Here is a 22621-nt window from a genome sequence, read left to right on the forward strand (position 1 = left end):
TACACATCTACATGAACTGGCCGATTTAACCAGTTTACACCGATATTCGTCTGAATCCGTTACACAGCAACCGCGAGAATCCTCAATGAATTTTAAAATTAAATAAGAATGTCATACAAATTAAAGAGAAAAGTATACATAGTATGTATATTTTAGTAACATAATTATACACCAAATGAGCATCTAGTCTAATGGTATAACCTCCCTACTAGGAAGTACGGATACTTCTAGAAGAGGGACGTATCTGTATCGGATACGTGTCAGATATCGATATTTCACAGATACGTGTTCGATACTTTTTAAACGAATCCATAATTTTAAAATATAATTTTTAATTTCTAACACGTATCTGATACTTTGTTTTTTAATTGCATATCCGACACTTCTTAGATATTTCATAACACATTTTAAACAAGTTTAAACATTAAAATGTAACTTTTCCAACATTAATAGCACAATATAATTGTTAAGAAAATTTCAAAATTTATCAAGTGATGATTTGAGATGCTAGTTTTATGTGTTGTGAAACAAACTTCTACATTATATTGCATTTAGGTTTATAATATTTTAAAAAAATGCTCAAAAATTAATTTTTTGTACATGTAAAAATAAATTTTATTAATTTTTTTTATTATTGTACCCCGTATCTTGTTTTTTGATAGATATTCATCGTAGCCGTATCATGTCGTATTCTTATTACGTATCCATATCCAAATGTCCTAGCCTCTCTATCTTCAAAGAGACGGCGAAGAATTCAAACCTGTGGGCAAAAGGTATGTGTGAGTGAATGTGTGTTTCTCCCCTTGAAAAGAAAAAAAAAAATGTAACACAAATATACAAAAACAAATTCAAAAATGTGTGCTCTAGTTTTTTCCTCATTCCCTCTTACAATATATACTTTTGAGAATTTTTCAATAATTCAAATTATTTGAACTATTTTCTTTTTAAATCAAAAACTAAGTGAGAATTAGATTGAGTCAAATAGAAAGAGTATCACGCTGGGTCTTCACTCTTTTCTAAGGGGAGTATATTCATAATTTTCATGTGTCATTTACAATATAGGAAAAGTAGACGATGATACTATTTAGGGACTTTTTCGTATCTTCCTAGAAATTTTGATTAAAGAGAGAATTGTTGAAAGCGAGTTGTGTATTATAAAAAAATAGAGGACTAAAAGTGATCAGATAGATAAGAATCGTGAGAGAGATTAAATTGGGGACAAAGGATTAGATGTGAGACAAATTTAGAATTTTAAAATTCTATATTATATAGAAATATAAAAAATAAAATAAAATAAATTGGAGTGGGGCGGTAGTTTGAAGTTATATATACGAAATGAAAATATAAAAATTGGAAGCGTAAGAATAAAAATTGCTATCATTGGCGGCACGGGCTCTTTGGATTTGGGAGTATAGAGATTTTAGTATAAATTTTGCTCTAAATCTTCTTTAATTTCAAATTTAAGACACCAATTGAGTGCTCCAAACATAACAAATGTGTATTTTGTGCATTAGTATTGTGTTATTTTCATTGTGGGTTCATACTTCATATGAGTCTGGACTCTGGAGTCTCCACAACGTATGCTTGCAAAAGCTTTTTGCACATAGATAAGACACACAATGCATTTTGATTAAATAGTAGAAATGTAATAATCAAGTGGCACGTAAACTACTCCTTTTTATAAATGACTTAATTGTTTAGCAATCTATTGATGGAATTTTGAGTTAAAATAGAAACTGATTACCCTAATCTCCGGTGGTTCAAAAATAACAGATGTCACTGGCAAGGGACAACAAATGCAGAGGCTAGAAATCTAAATGGTCTTGTAATCAAGCCATAAAAGCCATCAGAATTGTACATAGAACAGAGGTAATAAGCCCAATTTTTGTAGACACAAAAACAGAAAATCTAAAGTTGATCCAAGAAACATATTTGAACCATTAGTTTCTGGGGAAGAGAGAAATATCTCATTAAATCTAAGTCCTAATAGTTATAAAAAGAACAATGTTATTCAGACCTAATAATATGTCCGAAGAATCTAGTTGAGGGTTTGATGCATTGGGGTAAAATCAAAGTTTTGAGCTCATCCAATGCAACAAGACTCTCTCGGCTAGGCTCATCGCTTAGACTGTTAGGTCTAAGAATCATTATCCATTATAAAAACATTACATAGTATTAACTTTCTTTTTCCACTGCATCACTTCTGTAAGAGTAGGACCTTCACTAACTAAGCAGTAGCTGCCCAGGCTATTATGTTTAAGTAATGGCTGCTCTTGTATCCTTCTCAATGGATCTGCTACTTCTTTCATACTTGGCCTTCTGCTTCCACTCCTTTTTATGCATCTTTTGGCAAGATTCGCAGCAGTAACGAACTCCTCTTCCCGACTTTCTTCTTCAACTGCATCAGTTGAGCAAGAGTAGGACCTTTCACTTACTGAGCAGTAGCTGTTCTGGCTATCATGCTTAAGTAATAGCTGCTCTTGTATCCTTCTCAGTTGATCCAATTCTGCTTCTACTTCTTTCATGCTTGGCCTTCTGCTTCCATTTGTTTCTATGCATCTCTTTGCAAGCTTCGCAACAGCAACAATCTCCTCTTGCTGACCATCATTCACAATTTGTGCCTCTAGAATTTCAAACAAACGATTTTCCTCCATTGATGATCGAAAGTGAAATACAAGACCTGCGTTGGATATATCAGAAGAGACAGCTTTTTTTCCGGTCAGGAGTTCAGCAACAACTACACCAAAAGCATAGACGTCACTTTTGTCAGTGAGTTGGCCTGATCGAAAATACTCAGGATCCAAGTAACCAAATGTGCCCCCCACCAATGTTGTCAAATGAGTCTTGGTAAGAGATAATGACCGTGAAAGTCCAAAATCAGACACTATAGCCCTGTAATTTTCATCCAGTAATATGTTGCTAGACTTGATATCCCTATGAATGATAGATGTAGAAGCATATGAATGCAAATAAGCAAGTGCCCCTGCAACTTCCCTCGCAATTCTCAATCTAGTATTCCAGGACATCGTCATGGCATGATCCTCCTCATGGAGATGGTGGGACAAGGTGCCATTTGAGACGTATTCATATACTAGCAGTGGAACTTCTCTCTCTAGGCAACAACCTAGCAATTTGACAATGTTCCTGTGGTTTATGTAAGAAAGAATAATAACTTCATTAATAAACTGGCCGACTTGTTTTTCATCAATAATATTTGACTTCTTAATAGCCACTATGCTTCCATCTGATAACATCCCTTTGTAAACTGTACCATGTCCTCCCTTGCCTAGGACTCGACTTTGGTCAAAATTGTCTGTTGCCTTCTCCAACTCGTCTGCTAGGAAGAGTTTTATCTTTGCCGCACGTTCTTTAATTGCAGATATTTGTTGTTGCAATAGCAAACCTCCATTCCTCCTAAAGAACTGCCGTTTGATTTTATTTTTCTTAAATTTGCGGTACAACCATAAAACAATAACAACCAAGACCATAACAGCAATTCCAACTCCTGTATGCGAAGAAAAGGTAAGCACAATTTCATGGAGAGGAAGGTAATTAAAACGGAATGCAGAGGATAGTACCTAAAGGAACAATCACTGCTAATATTTGTCTCCCAGCTTGTTCAGGTATGCATCCAATTCCATTTCCATCAATGCTGTGGTAACCAGGTGGGCAAGTGCAGGAGTAGTTACCCTCTGTGTTGTTGCAAAGAGCCCCCTTTGGACAAGGATTGTTTTTTGGGTCTTCACACTCATTAATATCTTTTGAGTCGAAAAGAAAAAAACAAACAAAAAACAAAAGCATAAAAAAAAGTAATAATAATAAATAAATTGTACATTAATTATAAAATTTCCATACAATTAAATTCCTTTTTGTTTTCTTTTTCATGGTAAATAAAATTAAAATGGAACTCATTAATTATGACCAACAAGCAGGAGATCCTCCAGATTGTTAAGATAAAGAAAGAAAGGAGTAAATATATGTTACCTTGGCATCCATTATTGAGGTAAGGGTTCCCTTGGTAACCTGGAGAGCAGCTACATCGATATCCCACAGCATCATTAATAACGAAGTCAGTGCAGTTACTGTTGGGGCTACAAGCATAGTCTTTTCTTCTTCGAGCTTCATGGCAAGAGATGTTCTGGATTGCCCAGTCAAGCACCAGTGGGACAGGAGGCAAGGTATCGTTACCAGAGGGGTTGAATTTGTTGAATTCTGAAAAGTTCTTTTCTGCAATGAAAGCAATACTACATGGGGCCGGCTCCCGGCACCCTCTATATCCCCTCCCTCCATATTCGGTTTGTATGGTTCCAACGAGCAAATCAAAGGAGGAGAGATATTCAGGAATGTTAATCTGGCAGCAATCAATGCCGGAGCAAGAAGACAGATTATTTTTGCTAGTAGCAAAAGGACCAACGTCGAACCCGGTAGTTGTGTCATTGCAAAGTGATGCACAACCACTCACGTAGTTGGTAGTGTTGAATTCAGTGATATAGGCGAATATGTTACATCCTACAGCTACCAACTTATTTTGGGTGCCGGAGACACTGAAGGGTTGGCCACACTTGTAACTTAAAGGGGATGAAGCATACCTCTTGCCGCGACAACGCGCAGAAGCTGGACCATCAACAAGTAAATAGTCCATAGAGATGTTGAACACTTGCGCTTCATTTCCCAAATAGGAGACAGTTGCAGAATGAGACGAGTGATTGCATGTGACTTCAAACATGTGGTTCAGGTAGCATCCTTTCCCTATACCAAATGGATATGGAATCTTCAAATTCCCGCATTTCTCTTGGCAGTTGGGCTTCGCCATAGAATAATTAGAGGCCGATGATGATCTTGTTTCCTTTACTAGTAATAGCAACATCAATATTTGCAGTACTGCCATTGATCTTTTGCTAGCTCGATCCTCCTAAATTCCTAATTTTTTTTATATATATATATATATATGCAGAGATCTTAATTTCACTATAATATAACTAGTGGAGAACAAATGAATGAGCTATGGAGTAATCTCTTGCTCTACTTGTATATATATTGACACTTGTACTTGGGATTTAGTTTTCAGAACTGATCTGTGAGAAAAGTCAATATTCCAAAGGAGATTAATTAAGTGTATGTGTAACAGCTCAAGGTGATTGAAAGCAAGTGCGCGTTGTCATGATATATAAATTAATTAGCTAATCCCCTTTTATTAAAGCTGATGATGATACGTAATAAATTGGGTCATTTTGGTACGCAAGATGAAGCTACGTAATATTTTGATTGAAATGACAAAATAACTTAATGAATTTGGTGGGGGCTCAACATTTGTATGAAAATGGAAGAGTTGAAATAGAAGGGATCCTTGTCATTTTAATTGCACTGCATGACAATATGACATATCGAGATCAATCATTCAATGTGTGTAAATTCTTCACTCCACAAAAACTACATGGGTTTGGCATCCCAAATTAGAATCAACATGATATAATCCAATGAATTAAAACAGTAATGGAATGATTCAACTTTTTATTATTAATATTAGTCCATCTAAATATTAATTTATCCAAGTAAGTTCAAATCAGTTAAATTTATGTTTAATATTAACTTATTCTATTAATAATTTCTGAACTCATTCTTAACAACATATATATGATTTGGTTATATGATATTTCACAACGTGGAAGGAGAGATTGTTAACCCTAATTGTATAAATATATTTTGAAAGCAAAAACAATAACTATAAATTCTGACTCTTTATCATGCTCTAAAGCAATTAAGGTAGATATATATATTTATCACAGGAAATTCTTACCTTTAGTCTTAATTGATTACTCATTATATATTTTTGTTGTCATGGATCATAATTAACCTCGGTGGGACCATGCTTCTTTATTAAAAGAGGAAGGTGGAAACATACTTTAGACTGCTTTTTTGCCCGATTGATTGATTTAATAAAAAGGAAAGAAAGGACACCCCAATCAAACAAACTAACATTTCCCATATGGGGAGCCCACTTTGAAAATTGGAGAGCATTAACCAATCAAACCCATCCATTTTGTTGCTTTCATTGTTCACTTTCTTTTGGTTTCGTTAAACATTATTATTAACCCCTTAACAAATGTTTTTATACACTACGTATGTTAAAGGAGAGTTGGTGGAGCATAAAATATACTCGTAATAGTATTATCTTGTGCAGAGCAATGTGAAGACATGAAATTAGTGATGTATTACCACCACAATCAAAAACACGTGAATTTAATTGCCGGTCCAAGTCCACCCACTGCAATCGAACAATTAACATTCCCACTCATGAAAAAGTAAGTAGTTCTGTATATCTTTTCCATTGTTCTGTTTTTTTGATAAATATTTTTTTCAGTTTATTATAGATGACCTTTTCGATATCTAACGTTGCACAATATTACATTAAAATTTTACATGTTAAATAATGAATTTAATAGCATAAACAATTTTTCTTAAGTTAAGGCTTCAAATGCACTCATGTTCCTGTTAGGATATGTGTGTCCTAGTATAGTAAATTCTAATTTTGGATTGTAAAAGTCATGGTTTCTTGTCTGGATATTATTATTAAAGCATTATACAATTGGTGAATGGAATGTATTATTTTTCGATTCTTTATGGAATTGATGGTGTCCGCTTGATTACAAAATATATTTATATATGTATGTAATGGCAATTAATACTATGATATAAATTAGTAATCATAAATGGTTTAAAGTCAGTAATTATGGATGGACATTTAATTAGTTAAGACTTAAACCGAGTCCACGATAGATTGAGATATATTGCGAGAGCTGTCGTATGCAATTACTCTCTATTACAGTCATGGCTTTTGACTCTCAAGCATGAGAGAAGTATAGACTCTTTTATTAATCAATAATTACTTTGATTTGTTCGGCGGATACCTCGGGATCCTTAGATCGACACTTTGAGTAGTTATGTAATTAATAATTAGAGGTCTATATTCTCAATATTTGCATCAGCGCTATTTGTATTTATTTTGTTTTGATTATGGTTGATCACAAATTAAATTCGAAGGCTTTCGTATGTTTTAGACAAATGTTTTATATATATATTTATTTAATAAATTATTATTATTTTTTGTCAAATAAATATTTTATTGTGATCGAGCCGGAAATAATCAAAGGTAACAAAATAATTATATTAATTATGTTGTCGGATTGATGGCTTTAATTATCCGATAAATAATTAAGCATAGAGGGGTCAAAGTGCAACATTGACTCAGAAGTTATTTACTATTTAATTGGAGTGCAATTAATTTCTTTTAGTGGAGTAGAAATTAATTTATGAATTAATTGAATTGGGTCCATGGTTTAATGGACCGGACCAATTATTAATTTATAAGAGCCAAGAAAATAGTAAGCCCAAAAGGATTCTCACCAATAGCCCAAGTTGATATTGTAGTCATGTTAGGATTGAGAAAGTTGAATTAGAGATAGAGAATGATTTATTGTTTCCTTATTCTTATTTTTATTTTGCCTATATATACATGAGTTCATGTATATTTTAGGGAGGACTTGGAGAACAAGAAAAAGGAATACACTTTCTCTAGGTTTTGTTTTCTCTTCTAAAGGAGGCTACCACCAACCTATATTCCAAGGTCATTCATCAAGGCATATTGGTGATTCCTAAAGAGAAGATAATAATCGAACGGAAGGAGAAATGATCTTGCTAAAGGGATCTACAATAAGTGAGAACATTCACTTTAGAGGAAAGTTCAAAAGGTTTACTCAGACCTTTGATGTAAGTATTCAATCTGTTTATTGAATTATGCAGCATCTTTTATTTATCTTTGCATAAAACTTGTCTCCATGTAATGAATCAAGATTTATGATTGCAAATCCCTCAAAAAGTTTTAAAAACTTGCACGTTTCCAAACAGTTCCGACAATGCAATGCAATGGCATGAAATTAAAGTTTTGAAATTAAAATTGATGGAACTGAAAAAAATAATTCAAAAAAACTAACTAAATTTTTTTTTTTAAAAAAAAATTCATAAATTCTTATTTTAATTTTGAGACTTTAATTTTATGCTGCCGTCTTAACATAATTACTAGTAAAAGCACTTTGAATCTTCTTGTACCGTGGTCCGTGTACGGGGTTAAGGCATGCCATTTATGAAGAAACATGGAGAAAATATGAGTTAAAACAATACAATTGTAGAGATGATCTTTATCTCTTGATGATGTCTCACAGGCCACTACAACTTTTTGAAGTCTACGTTGAAGTCGTATTGTTATGGACTTTTCCAATAATATAGCTGGAATCTCCTTTATTAAAGAAAACAAGTGGGGACAGAAGAAACAACTGATGTACATATCCCAAGTGTGGTAGCGATCGAACAACCTAGTTTGTTTCCTAACCACTTTGGTAGAATGGAAATGGAACAAAAGGAAAAGAATGATGATAGTGGGAGATGAGAAATAGTGTTTGTTATGGGAAATGTTTGGATGGAAGGATCTAACAAAGTATGAATAATAATTTTTGTTAGTCTCTAAAAAAACGGAAGAAAAGAAAAACAAAATGTTAATTTTTTTAATGAAATTATATTAATATTAAATTTATTCTTATTTTTATAAAAGATAAAATCTATAAAAAGTTGTGTAATTATAAATTCATAAAAGGAGTTTTTCCTTATCATTGTTAATAAACCGAACAAACTTAACACTATCTTACCTTCTCTTCTCCACTTCTCTAATTCTAATGTTATAATTTTTTCTTTTTTTCTTTTTCGCTAAACAAAATCAACTTCAGGATAAAGATAAGGAAAACATCGCATCACTATCCAATCAGTAGTTGAGCCATATACATAAAGTGATGGAAGGATGTTTACGTGGTCCATTTTTATATAGATTGATGATAAATCCAACAAAAAATCACCTATTCGATTGTCATCTAGAATTTGTTAAGATAAATAATATAAAAAATAAGAGAAAGAGACAAAAGAAAAAAGAAATGAAATGAAATAAAAATTAAAAATAACCTCTGTTCATATTTGCATAAATTATGAAATAAAAGAAATGAAAAATAAGACTAACTTCTCTCTGTTCATGTTTGCATAAATTATGAATTAAAAATATGAATAATCTCTGTTCATGGTGGCATAAATTATGAAATAAAAGAAATGTCATTTACTTCTCAGAATAGGTGGGAAGGGTACGAGTCTTCAAATGAGGGAGCAAAATGGGTGTGTGTGAGTTTATTGCCAATGACCAAAAAAAAAAAAAAAAAAAAAAAAAAAGATAAATGAGAAAAAAAAAAAACTATATTAATCAATTTATTATTATGCCCTAATATTAATGTGGGACTTAAATGTCTTTAAAATTTCTATTTTAAAATGTTAAGATTATTTTTTATATTATTATAAAAGAATATTTAATCCAAATCTCTCCAATTTTTTTCTTTTCTATCTTGTTAAAAATCAAACATGAAAATCAATATCTCATCCACCAACTAATATAAATATAATTATTTATTTAAATATTTATTAAGTAAAGAAATTAAAAAAATTAATTAATTTTTTATTGGTATAGAACATAATTAATTTATAATCTATATATTAAAATTACTTGATCGAGTTAGAAGATGAACTTATTTATATGTAAAAATATATATTATATTATATATGATATTGCTCTCTTATATTGTCATTATAATAATTATTATTTTTTTGTTACATATTGCTAACTTAAAAATAAAAAAATAAAAAAACAAGTTGGACATTTGATATATGTTCTTAATGTTTTTTGTTGTCAACTGTTCATTTCATATAAAATGAAGAGTGTATGATGTACTGGTTAAGTATCCAGAATGCGTTGACCAAGTATTTGATATATGTCAATCAAGTATTCAATATGTGTCAGCCAAGATTTCAAAATAACAAAAAAAAATATTTTAAAATTAAATAGGGTCATGAAGTATTGACACATATTTAAGAGTGTCTGTAGGAACGAACCCATGAAGGGCCCAGTGGGGTAGCTGCCCCCATTGAATATTTTTTATTTACAAAATTACCTATAAATTTTGTAAAAATCTTAAAAATATCCTTACTGTTTTGTAAAATTTTTAAATATGTCTTCACTCAATTTCTAATGATATCCCACCATAAGCCCCCACTGACTTCAATGTGCCTCCGTCTATGCCCACCATACATTATTGTTGCTCAAAGCTGCCACTGCTCATACAAATCTCATCGGTCACTGAGTGTCGGACACCTTCACAGAAATGCCTATACTTTTTAGAATCCAACCAGCTAAACCCAAGTTTCTATGTGTAACTCGACTCAATTAACTTAATATTATTTAATTATGTTTTGTGTGTGATTTTCAATTTACCCAAAAATAAAATAAAATAACATAGTAAGAAAAAGGAGAATGAAAGAGATAAGAAGAAAGAGATGGAATGTCAGTGGCTAAGTACTAAAATAAAAAATAAAAGTTAAAGAGATTATAGTAAAGAAAGATGCCTAATAATGAGAGTAATTTATTTGATTAATAAGGTTGATATTTTGCAAATTAATTTAATTAAATAATCAGCATGTGATTGTTAAAAAAAATTGTTGGCTCAAAGTGACATGGACCAAACCTTAAAATATATAAATGACAATAGGAGGAAAAAAAACACACTTTGATGACTATTGTAGAATATAGCTAGCTGCCACGTTCCTCGCTTCCTCCACAAGTATATTTATGATTGCTTCAGACAGGTAGAAAGTCTAATATCCCAACCCAAAAAAAACCAGTCTTTCAATGTTCAAAGATGCATTTTTTTAATCAAAATGAATCACAAAAATCTATACTCAATCTATAGAAGTTGTTCATACATTGCTGCATTGGTCCCTAACTCCGTTCATGCAAATATTACAAAACCATTTGGATTTTTCCCTAACACCGAGGAGGCTTTAGCAAGTAAACTTGCATCGGTCTTGCAAGCCTGTCCAGGCCATTCTGTGCTTCAACAAGGCCAACAACTTCACTCCCATATCATTGTCAATGGAATTGGCTTCACAAGTTCTCTGGGCACAAAGATTTTGGGTATGTATGTTCTTTCCTGCAGTTTCTTGGACGCCAGGAAAATGTTTCATCAGGTTGAATTGTGGTATGCTTCGCCTTGGAATTGGATGATTAGAGCCTTTACTCTGATGGGTCACTTTGATTTCGCATTGTTGTTTTACTTTAAGATGTTGGGTTTTGGCACTTGTCCTGATAAATTTACTTTTCCATATGTAATTATGGTCTGTGGTGCTCTGAATGCTGTGCATTTGGGAAAATCGATTCACAGAACAATTCGGTTAATGGGTTTTGAGATGGATGTGTTTGTGGGTAGTGCTCTGATTAAATTTTATGCTGACATTGGTTGTATTGATGACGCACGCCACTTGTTTGACAAGTTGACTCAGAGAGATAGTGTTCTGTGGAATGTGATGCTTAGTGGTTATGTGAAAAAAGGGACTCAGATAATGTTATTGGGTTGTTTAGGGAGATGAGAGACACTGAAATTAGGCCCAATTCGGTAACATATGCATGTATATTGTCTGTGTGTGCCTCGGAAGCATTGATTAATTTCGGTACTCAGCTTCATGGGCTTGTTACTAGATGTGGATTGGAGATGGATTCTCCAGTGGCTAACACATTGGTTGCACTGTATTCTAAATGCCGTCGCTTGTCTGATGCTCGTAAGTTGTTTGAGACAATGCCAAAGGTCGATTTAGTGCCTTGGAATGGGATGATTGGCGGGTATGTCCAAAATGGGCTTATGTGTCAGGCTTCAGATTTGTTTTGTGAGATGATCTCTGCTGGTATCAAACCCGACTCTATCACCTTTGCAAGTTTTCTTCCATCAATTGCTGAATCCGCAAGTTTAAATAAAGGAAAGGAGGTTCACGGTTATATTGTAAGACATGGCATTACTTTGGATGTGTTTTTGAAGAGTGCACTTATTGATATATACTTCAAGTGCAGGAATGTAGAGATGGCTCGCAACGTTTTTAACCAGAGTACTGCAACAGATGTTGTCATTTGCACTGCAATGATTTCAGGGTATGTCCTCAATGGGATGAATATTGACGCTTTAGGAATTTTCCGGTGGTTGCTTCAGGAGCAAATGACGCCCAATGCAGTAACACTGGCAAGTACTTTACCGGCTTTTGCTATTTTGGCCGCTCTGAATTTGGGTAAGGAATTGCATGCTTACATCTCAAGAATGGGCTTGTAGGAAGGTGTTATGTGGCAAGTGCAATGACAGATATGTATGCAAAATGTGGAAGATTGGATATTGCTTATCAAATTTTCAGAATGATGCCAGATAGAGACTCTGTTTGTTGGAACTCAATGATCACAAGCTATTCTCAGAATGGAAAACCAGAAGAGGCCATTGATATTTTCCGCCAAATGGGTATAGAAGGAGCCAAGTATGATTGTGTCAGCGTATCAGCTGCTCTTTCTGCTTGTGCAAATTTACCAGCACTCAATTATGGGAAAGAGATCCATGGTTTTATGATGAGAGGTGTGACAAGCTCTGATCTCTTTGCCCAGAGTGCACTAATAGACATGTACGCTAAATGTGGAAACTTGGACTTAGCATGTCATGTGTTTGACATGATGCAAGAAAAGACTGAGGTTTCATGGAATAGCATCATTTCTGCTTACGGGAATCACGGCTGCTTGAAGGAGTCTCTGACCTTATTCCATAAAATGATGGAGGAAGGGTTTCAGCCGGAACATGTCACTTTTCTTGCGATAATATCTACTTGTGGCCATGCAGGTCAAGTCGATGAAGGAAATCACTACTTCCGTCGCATGACCAAAGAATATGGTATTGCAGCTCGGATGGAACATTATGCATGTATGGTTGATTTGTTTGGGCGAGCAGGTCGTTTAAATGAAGCATCTGAAATCATAAAGAGCATGCCATTTGATCCGGATGCAGGTGTGTGGGGGACACTACTTGGAGCTTCTCGGGTCCATGGCAATGTTAAGCTTGCGGAACTGGCATCGAGGCATCTTTTTGACTTGGACCCACAGAATTCTGGCTACTATATATTGCTATCAAATGTTCATGCTGATGTCGGTAAATGGGAGAGTGTTCTTAAAGTACGAAGCATGATGAAAGAAAGAGGAGTACAAAAGATACCTGGTTACAGCTGGATTGAGGTGGACAAGTGTACCCATACGTTTGTTGCTGCAGACACAAGTCACCCACAGTCTTCTCAGATCTATCTATTATTGAAAAATCTTCTTCTTGAGCTGAAAAAAGAGGGATATGTTCCACAAGTGTACCTTCCAATGCACCCACAGACCATTGGGGTATGATTCTGAGCGACAATTGATCATTTACGATTTTGAAAGCAAGAACTAGGCTGAGAAAGTTTTGTTAGCAATTTAACCAAGGTAAGTGGGGCTGTTACATTTTTTATTTTCTAATGTGATAATTTGCTCTTCGAATTAGTTTTTTTTATAAATTTTTTTATTTTTAGTTGATGTATCTCTTCGATATTGGTTTGACTAAAGTTCAGGCTTCAGATGGAGTGGAGTGGCAAGACAGGATTCATGTAGCCAACCCCAAAAAGTTGAAAAAAAGCCTTTGTTGGGTTGAGTTGTGTGGAATCTCTTGGATACAGAATTCGCTTATAAAACACACCACAGTGAACGCTTTGATTAATCTTGTCATCTCTCTAAAAAATAAGAGTGGAGAAATAAGATATTTGTTTAACAAGGGCACAACCCAGCCCAACAAGCCTAAGGCAACCAGGTAACTGTTAACAGTTTCTTTGTACATGATAATAATTGATTCAATTGTTATTTTTAGTGAAATTTGTCATACTAATTATGTTTTTGATACATTTCTTGTCATTGATCTTCTAATTAATTTGGAATCTTAGCTTTTAAGATGTTCAGATATCTTATGGAAGCATGCTATTGAAAAGCTTCCCGAGAATCAGCATTTTCCAGGAAGACACTTCCAATATTGTTCGTGACTAATACAGCAAGGTAACATGATTTGCAAGCTAGTGAAATACTTAAATTTTCCTTAATTCTACTTCTTGAGGACTTACATTGCCTTAGAAGGAATGTTAGGAAATTCAGTTCATTCAGGTTTTTCTTTAAAGATAAATTGATTACTTCACTACACTAGGAATCTGTTCATAGTTTTGTATTGATTTATACAAACTGATATACTTTGACCAGTCCTAGACTCATGGGTTGAAATTAGTTTGGAATTGCCACAAGTAATGTTGAATATATTGACGCATTTAAGAGTAAAACAGTAAACCATTTACTCTAATCTCTAGTGGACCTAGTGGTCCAGGAGTGAAAGCAACCTAAACAAAGAACATAAAGAAATAAAAAGATTGATTTCATGATATTATTTACCTGGGCTATCAGATATCACTAGTAAAACACAAATTTAGCTGCTCGATATCTTAAATAGTTTTAATACGATATCCGTACAAGCTTTCAAAATTACACACTGAACAAAGGTGATAGTCAATCAATCATTGCAGTTATTCAAAACCGAAAAAAACTGATCTGACAATCCTCCTTAAACCCCTATTATTGTTCAGAAAAGAAAATAGAAACTTCATTACATCTAGTACCTTGGAATTTGACCATAAGAAACATTTCATATCATTAACTTTCTTCTTCAACTGCATCAATTGTGTAAGAGGAGGACCTTTCACTCACCAAGTCGTTGTTGTCCAGGCTGTTCTGACGAATCAATGGCAGCTCTTGTATCCTTCTCAATTGGTCCAATTCTGCTGCCACTTCTTTCATACTTGGCCTTTTCTTCGCATTCATTTTTAGGCATCTCTTGGCAAGGGTAGCAACGACATGAATTTCCTCGTCTTGGCTTTCATTGACAACTTGTGTGTCTAGAACTTCAAACAGACTATTTTGTTTCAGTGATGATCGAAAATGAAGTGCAAGACCTTCTTCATAAGATCCATCAGCGGAGATAGCTTTTTTTCCTGTTAGAAGTTCGGCAAGAACTACACCGAAGGCATAAACATCACTTCTATCAGTAAGTTGCCCTGATCGAAAGTACTCGGGATCAAAGTAACCAAATGTGCCCCCGACCAATGTCGTCCAATGAGTTTTATTAAGGGGTACCGACCTTGAAATTCCAAAGTCGGACACCACGGCCCTGTAATTATTGTCCAATAGTATGTTGCTAGACTTTATATCCCTATGAATGATAGCTGTAGAAGCACACGAGTGCAAATAGGCAAGTGCTCCAGCAATTTCTCCTGCAACACTCAAACGATTAATCCAAGCCATCGGAACATAGCCCTCATCATGAAGATGGTCGGACAGGGTGCCATTCGAGACATATTCATACACTAGTATTGGAACTTCAGTTTCCAAGCAGCAACCTAACAATTTGACAATGTTTCTATGATTTATATGTGAAAGGATAAGAACTTCGTTAATGAATTGGCCGACTTGATTTTCATCAACTATGTTAGATTTCTTAACAGCCACTATGCTTCCATCTGATATCATCCCTTTGTAAACTGTACCAAGTCCACCCTTACCAAGGATTCGACTTTCGTTAAATTTATCTGTGGCCTTCTCTAACTCTTCTGCTATGAAGAGTTTTGTTTTCACCACACTTTCTGTACTTGAAGAGATTTGTTGTTGTAATAGCAAACCTCCGTTCCTCTTAAAGAACTTCTGTTTGATTTTGTTTTTCCGTCTCTTCTCAAATTTACGGTACAACCATAAACCAATAGCAATCAAGAGTAGAATGCCAATGGCAATTCCAATGCCTGCAAGTGCAGAAAAGGTAAGCATAATTTCATGGGGAGGAGGGTTAAAAGGGAATTTCAGAAGATTGTACCTAAAGACATAACGAGTTGTAATGATCGTCTCCCTTGGTTAGGTATGCATCCAGTTCCATTTCCATTAATGCTGTGGGAACCAGGTGGGCAAACGCACGAGTAACTACCTTCTGTGTTTTTGCATAGGGCACCAATTGGGCAAATATCCTTTTTCTGATCTTTGCACTCGTCAGTATCTTTTGAGTCCAAAAGAAACAGAACAATTGCACATTGAGTTTGTATAAGTTCTTCAAATCCGAATATTTATGGATCATAAATGATATAACAAAGGGTTCTCAAAGATTATGTCTATTTTGTTTGTTAGATAAATCACTATGAAATAAGGCTCCACTAATCTGTATTGGAAAGCATTTTTTTTTTTTTTTATAAAAAAAGCACACCTTTTATTAGTGTAATCTAATGGTTCTGATACCACCGTCCGAAAAAAAAAAAAAAAATCTAATTAAATTTTAGAGTTAAAATAACAAAATACCCTTCTACTTTTTAAATTATAAAATTTTCAGTAAAATTATAGAAACCTCTAAACTAAAAACATTATCAAGTTATGTTGAATTAGGGTGTCATTACCTGTACATTTGACCATAGGATATTGTATTCTTGATTCTATGTCTAGAAGTACATTTGATCATAGAAGATTGTAAGCTTTATTCTAGGGATTATGTCTAGAATCAAGACATATATATATAGTTTGTACATATTCAAATGATACAACATGAATGAAAAAGAGAAAAAAAGATACAATTCATCAAATTAAAGAATGGAATTGGGACAAGGACTTTAAGACTCAGAATATTCTCATATACGAGATCACCATTAACATGAAATTTTTTATATTTATTTAATGTAAAATTAAAATGCTAACAGTCAAAGTAATGAACCAAAGTAATGAGCCACGTGACTAACCTAACAGAACAGTCAAAGTCAAAGTAATCAACCATATAAAATAGACCTTCGGATGCAATTATGCACCAAGATGCAACATAACAGTCAAAGTCTTTAACCGAAAAAAAAAAACATAGCAGTCAAAGTCAAAGTCAAAGTCACTTCAGTTTACAAAAACTTAACCTAACGATTTAATAGAAATAACACTTTTTCCTATTAAAAGATAAAGTTGAATGAAGCATTGAATATGAAATTCTTGCCCACAAGATCAAAACCATTGATGAAATAAAATAGCAACAGATTTATACAACTACATACATATAAGAAGAATATTATCATCAAAAACAAAGCGACAACCATTACTAACCAGATATTGATTCCTATTTATTGGTGATTGCACATAAGTTATTTAATCCTATGAAACTTAAAAGAGTTTTAGTGATAAGAAATGAGACTTGTATGCTCTTTCATCGAAAATATAACCCTCTTCCACAATATTGTAAGAATAACTCTCAAACAGAGTATTGCATTCTAAATACTCTGTACCTCCAACAGAAATTTTAAAGTAATCAAAGGTTTAATTGTCAACTAAATTATAGTTCTCTGTTAAAACTAATAAAGAAAGTAGTAGTAGTGTTACCTTGACATCCATCGGGGAGGTAAGGGTTCCCTTGGTAACCATGAGAGCAACGACATCGATACTTCGCGCCATCATTAATGATATTGGATTCAATGCAGTTACTGTTGGGGCCACATGCATAGTCTTTTCTTGCGCGAGCTTCGTGACAAGAGACATTCCCAATTGCCCAGTCAAACACCAGGGGCACACCAGGCAACACATCCAGCTCAGTACCGTTATCGAAGATGTTGAGGTATTTGTTGAATTCTGAGAAGTTGTTTTCGACAATGAAAGATGTGCTGCAGGGGCTGGAGTTCCGTGACGGTGCCTCTGTATTGATGTAAGTGGCGCCAACCTTGAAAGAGACGAGTTCATTTGGAAGACTAGTCTGGCAGCAACCATAGCCGAAGCAAGAAGAATCGATGGTCCTACCCGTGTTATAGCAAACGGATGCGCATCCAGTTATGTAGGTGGTATAATCGTTTATATCAGTGAGATAAGCAAATATGTTACATCCCATGGCTACCAACTTATTCTGGCTCTGCGAGAGACCGAACAGGAACAGTTGGTCCCAACCAAATTCCGAATATGATGAACCACTAAGTCCAGACGAACAACTAACAAGATTGGAATGACCACGAACACGGACATAATCCATGGAGATCTGCAACACCTCTGATTCTCCGAAGTGGGGGAGAATCGCTAGGTGCGATGAGTCATTGCAATTGACTTCAAACATCTTGTTCCGGTAACATCCTTTCCCTATGCCAAATGGATATGGAACGCTCATATTCCCGCATTTCTCTTGGCAATCGGGCTTCACCATAGAATAAGAATTAGAGGCTGCTTCCTTAATTAATAGGAAGAATAGTAGAGAGTAAATGATGGACATTTGCAGTCGCATTTTTTTGCTCCCACCCATGCCTAGCTACTACTCTGTGACAACCCGAATCCGTAGGTCCGAACCGTTAGTCGGGTCCTTAACCGAACCCGAGATTAACTAGGGACAACACCATTCTTTGGGTCCTTAATCGAACCCGAGATTAACTAGGGACAACACCATTCTTTCCTACATCAATACATATTATACGTGTCATTCCGGGTTTTAAAAAAATAAGTAATAATAATAATAAAATGAAATTATAGCTACGAAGTATGTCAAAACGGTTTACTAACCCATCGAACCCTGTGGAGGAGCGTCGTCCATCACTTGTCATTCGTGTCCTGAAAAATGTTAAAATGATGGGGTGAACTAAACGCTCAGTAGGAAGTGTCTAAGACACGCTTCTTATGACCCCGTGAATCTACATAGAGAATAGAAAGCAAGAGAACGGGATCATATCTCGGGAATCAAGTAAAACCACTGTATCATCAACAAACATACATATCTCAACGCATTATCAAATGCACCACGTATGCTAATGATGTGCCATGCCATGCAATGTCACTCCCCGTTTCCGAAACCATACCGTTTCAACTTTCAAACCGTTAGTGTAATCTGACCAAAGGCACCTCCAAGGCATCACGAAAGGGGGATTGGCTAACCATCCATGACCACAAGGCACCTTCAAGGCGTCGTATCCGGTCTGGTCCGCTCAATCACACTAGGGTCTCTCCCTAGTCCTCTCTATAGACCACACTAACACCACGGACCACTAGGCGCCTCCTAGGCGTCCGAATTTTCACAAATACTTTTCAAAAACTTTTCCCCAAAACAATTTCATTGGAATTAAAAAAATATACTTTTCCCCTTTTTCTTTCCCAATGGATGCATAAATGTTTCATGATTCCAAATGCCAAATTCAACAACTATATTCCATAGATTTTACCCATATCATAATCATAGCTTGTAAAAGAATATTCTAAACATTTATTTCTACGATCATGACATCAAATTTCCATGGCAATTGAAATACATAAAGTAAATCCTTTGTCATTTCTAAGCATGCTTCTTCACTTCAAGGATGTAACTAAATTTACAAACTCATTTATCACATAACATACATCCACCAATTTACATATAATCTACCACAATCACATAGTCAAAATAATTGAAATTAAACATGCTTATACTCAATTTAAGAAGGAAAATTCACATAAAACCTAAGAAATTGTGAATTAGAACACCCCTACCTCAAAAGTAGCCAAAATATATCCCCGGCCGGAAAATTCAACGCTGGTCAACAAAAGTCAACGCCGGTCAACAAAAGTCAACGCCGGTCAAAGGCGGAACGGAAAACTGTTCTGTGGGAACGTAGCCATCGACGAGGTGATTCTACTGTTCCAAAGGGTCATCTCTGGAATCCGACTCCAAGTGGCCCAAAACCCCATCCGAAGCCTTAGATCGGAAAATTTCAAAAATTCGTAAAATAATCACCACTCCTCAGAAAATTAAATCCTTTGACTATATGATAGAGAACGACGAGATGAACATTTTCTATCAAGGAGCCATGACCGGAAACCCGACCGTTTGGCCGGAAAATGAAGGAGAATATTTGAAGCTCAAGAAAAGAAAAAAAAAAAAAGAAAAACAAAAACAGATGGAGAGTATTTGACGAGAGAGAAAAAGAATGAGAGCTTCATTCTGCCAAAATAGTTTAAAGACAATTAAAAAGAATGGTAAGGTGGGTCCCACCATTTTTCTTTTCTTTTCTCTTTTTCTTTTGCTTTCATTTTACACCCCACACATATATATATACATACACCTATTAAATTACAACCATATAGAATACATTAAATAAAATGATTATGATGCAAATGGACCCAATTAAAATTCCCGTATGCAACAGTCCCGGTAGCGAGTCCCACATGAAACCGTCCGGCCCGAAAAATAGAAAAATGCCAAAATGGTTACCCTTGCATGTTAAAGAGTCCTGGACTCAATGAAATGCTCCAAACAACTCTCGAACACAACCGCACACTCCGCAATGCCCGATACGCAAAACGATAAAAGACGAAAATACCTTTGAAACAACAAAAATTCCGAAAAAAAAAAAAAAAATGATAAAAATTAGAAATATTACATACTCTATGGTCGATGTTTTGCTTGAAGAGAACAAATTAATGAGCTAGCAAGTGAACGCTCTCACCACCATCTACTTATTCAATTTTAAATTTGGATCATTTAAAAAAGAATATGTTTTAGCAAACAAGAATCGATTAAATAATCCCAATCATATTGTTATAATCATGGATGATGGGGTATAATATTTTAACTCGAGCTGAGCTCAAGATGAGACTCATTCAATACCATTACATAATACTACGAAAACGACTTTGGTTGGGTGTGCGATTGTCTTCATTATTATCACTGATAAAGACCCAAAAGTCTATGGGACAAGTTATACAAAAATCCATTATCTGTTATAAATTTTAAATGTGGGGTCCACCACAATGTATTATTACTTTCACTAACTTATTTAAAAGCATTCACTTACGGCTGTCGTTGTTATCCAGGGTTGTTTTCTTTTGCCCGTATCAGTTAGTTTGTTGTTAGCTAGTTTTTGTGGTCGGTATAAAGGTCGCTTGGTCATGTTGCCTTTCTGTAGGGTTGGATCTTTCGCTAAAATTGACACCTTTTTCTGCCTTGTCAAGCCAGTGATTTTGACTATAAGGGTGTTAGTAAGTTTAATTAATGTATTTATCCTTTTCTGTATATGGCTGTTGCTTCTTGCTGGTCTCTCACTCTGTAGATGTCGTATGGCTTTTTGGTGTGTTTTTGCCAGGAAACAAAAAAAAAAAAAAAAAAAAATGCTTTCACTTATAATTAGTGCTGATAGAATATTTGTTTAAAGAGACTCATTGTATGAATGCGATGGAGAGAAGGTGGAAGCAACACGGCATATTGCATCTACAAATAGATGACCGTGTATAATATTGTTGTATACAGAATATGAATTCATTCTCCATACCTCTATCAGCTCTTTCCTCTTGCTCACTGGTCCCTTTTGTAATATTTTATATATTTATACGAACGTACGAGTCTCTTTTTAATCAATTGAGATTTGAAAGAGAAGCTCTCACTCCTTCTCTTTATCTCAACTAATATATCTTACTTGTGATATTGATTTTGATAAATCACTCATTCTCTTTATCTCAACTAATATATCTTAATATTAGTTTTGATAGATTGTTGAGTTTGTTTATTTTGCTGAAACAAATTTATTTCTCACTCTAAAGATAAGCACTTCTTATATTAATATCATTCAATATTTAAGTGAAATATGTACATATTTATAATTATAAGGGTAGGGTCTACCGTTCTACCACCTTTATTGTTTATTATATTCTCTGATTTATGATTTAATCGCCCTTATTATTTAAAATCTTGAATATGGTTGGTTTATAATTTAACCGCCCTTACTCTATTTTCTATATATGATTTTACCATTTTTGTTATATACACATGAATTAACTAGTAGTCTAGTACTGAACAGTATTATCATTATATATACTCATAATATATATATATATATATATATATATATATATATATATATATAGACTATTCTGAGTTCGAGTAGTAGAAAGCTCCTCCTAATATATCATTCACCTGATGGGTTGTAACCAAAAGTGTTGAAAGTGTAATACATGACAGATCTGATTCGTGTCCTTTTTTGACTAAAAGTAGAAGAAACAAGTTATTATTGGTAGGTTTTACGGTCATTTATGATTCGTAAATAATTTGCTGAAAATTGATGAGTAAATTATTATTGTTAGATTTTAATTATTATTATATTTTTTTACGACAACCAAATACCAAAAAAATAAAAAATATTTTTTAAAAAATATTTTACATCTAAATAAACGGAGCCTAAAGCTATACAAGCCTAAAGCCTTTATAATTATACAATGAACAAAGGTGATAACCAACCATTGCAGTTATATATTCAAACCCAAAAAAAAAAAAAAAAAATTGATCTGGCAATCCTCTTAAAACGTCTATTATTGGTTGGAAAAGAAAAAGAAAATAGATGGAAACTTTGTTGTTTCAAGTAGTAACTGGAATTTGACTATAAAAAACATTTCATGTTATTATCTTTCTTCTTCAACTAGGAACACTCACTCACCAAGTAGCAGCTGTCCAGGCTAATTTGTTGAATCAATGACTACTCTTGTATCCTTCTCATCCGGTCCAATTCTGCTGCCACTTCTTTCATACTTGGCCTTTTCTTCGAATTCAATTTTAGGCATCTCTTTGCAAGGGTAGCAACAACATGAATCTCCTCATCTTGGCCTTCATTGACAACTTGTGTG

The 22621-nt window shown here is 34.3% G+C and overlaps 2 protein-coding genes and 1 pseudogene across 2 annotated transcripts; 1 reads left to right on the forward strand and 2 right to left on the reverse strand.

Annotated features, from left to right (window-relative positions):
• Nucleotides 1-1797: 1797 nt before the first annotated feature.
• Nucleotides 1798-5143, reverse strand: LOC132312426 (wall-associated receptor kinase-like 6). Its single transcript, XM_059810798.1, has 3 exons — nt 3985-5143; nt 3579-3758; nt 1798-3505 (listed from the first exon to the last, which is right to left on the reverse strand). Exons 1-3 carry the CDS (start codon nt 4886-4888, stop codon nt 2166-2168), a joined length of 2424 nt encoding a protein of 807 aa, XP_059666781.1. The 5' UTR covers nt 4889-5143; the 3' UTR covers nt 1798-2165.
• A 5495-nt stretch (nt 5144-10638) lies between these two features.
• On the forward strand, nt 10639-13861 carry LOC132312436 (pentatricopeptide repeat-containing protein At4g21300-like; annotated as a pseudogene).
• Nucleotides 13862-14410: 549 nt separating this feature from the next.
• On the reverse strand, nt 14411-20043 carry LOC132312442 (putative wall-associated receptor kinase-like 11). Its single transcript, XM_059810820.1, has 5 exons — nt 19499-20043; nt 18542-18589; nt 17387-18434; nt 15864-16040; nt 14411-15792 (listed from the first exon to the last, which is right to left on the reverse strand). Exons 3-5 carry the CDS (start codon nt 18285-18287, stop codon nt 14654-14656), a joined length of 2217 nt encoding a protein of 738 aa, XP_059666803.1. The 5' UTR covers nt 18288-18434; nt 18542-18589; nt 19499-20043; the 3' UTR covers nt 14411-14653.
• Nucleotides 20044-22621: the final 2578 nt, after the last annotated feature.

This window comes from Cornus florida, unplaced genomic scaffold (assembly GCF_030987335.1).
Source record: "Cornus florida cultivar Cherokee Brave unplaced genomic scaffold, ASM3098733v1 CherokeeBrave_3.0.0_Hap2_Chr01, whole genome shotgun sequence".
In the NCBI taxonomy this organism is placed as follows: domain Eukaryota; kingdom Viridiplantae; phylum Streptophyta; class Magnoliopsida; order Cornales; family Cornaceae; genus Cornus; species Cornus florida.

What these genes read in the sequence shown, in the direction of transcription:
- LOC132312426 (XM_059810798.1), bottom strand. Translation starts at nt 4,888, where the DNA reads ATGGCAGTACTGCAAATATTGATGTTGCTATTACTAGTAAAGGAAACA. An exon ending in CCTCAATAATGGATGCCAAG is followed by an intron (nt 3,759 to 3,984) that starts GTAACATATATT and finishes TCGACTCAAAAG; the next exon opens with ATATTAATGAGTGTGAAGAC. An exon ending in AGCAGTGATTGTTCCTTTAG is followed by an intron (nt 3,506 to 3,578) that starts GTACTATCCTCT and finishes CTTCGCATACAG; the next exon opens with GAGTTGGAATTGCTGTTATG.
- LOC132312442 (XM_059810820.1), bottom strand. Translation starts at nt 18,287, where the DNA reads ATGGGTGGGAGCAAAAAAATGCGACTGCAAATGTCCATCATTTACTCT. An exon ending in CCTCCCCGATGGATGTCAAG is followed by an intron (nt 16,041 to 17,386) that starts GTAACACTACTA and finishes TGGACTCAAAAG; the next exon opens with ATACTGACGAGTGCAAAGAT. An exon ending in ACAACTCGTTATGTCTTTAG is followed by an intron (nt 15,793 to 15,863) that starts GTACAATCTTCT and finishes CTGCACTTGCAG; the next exon opens with GCATTGGAATTGCCATTGGC.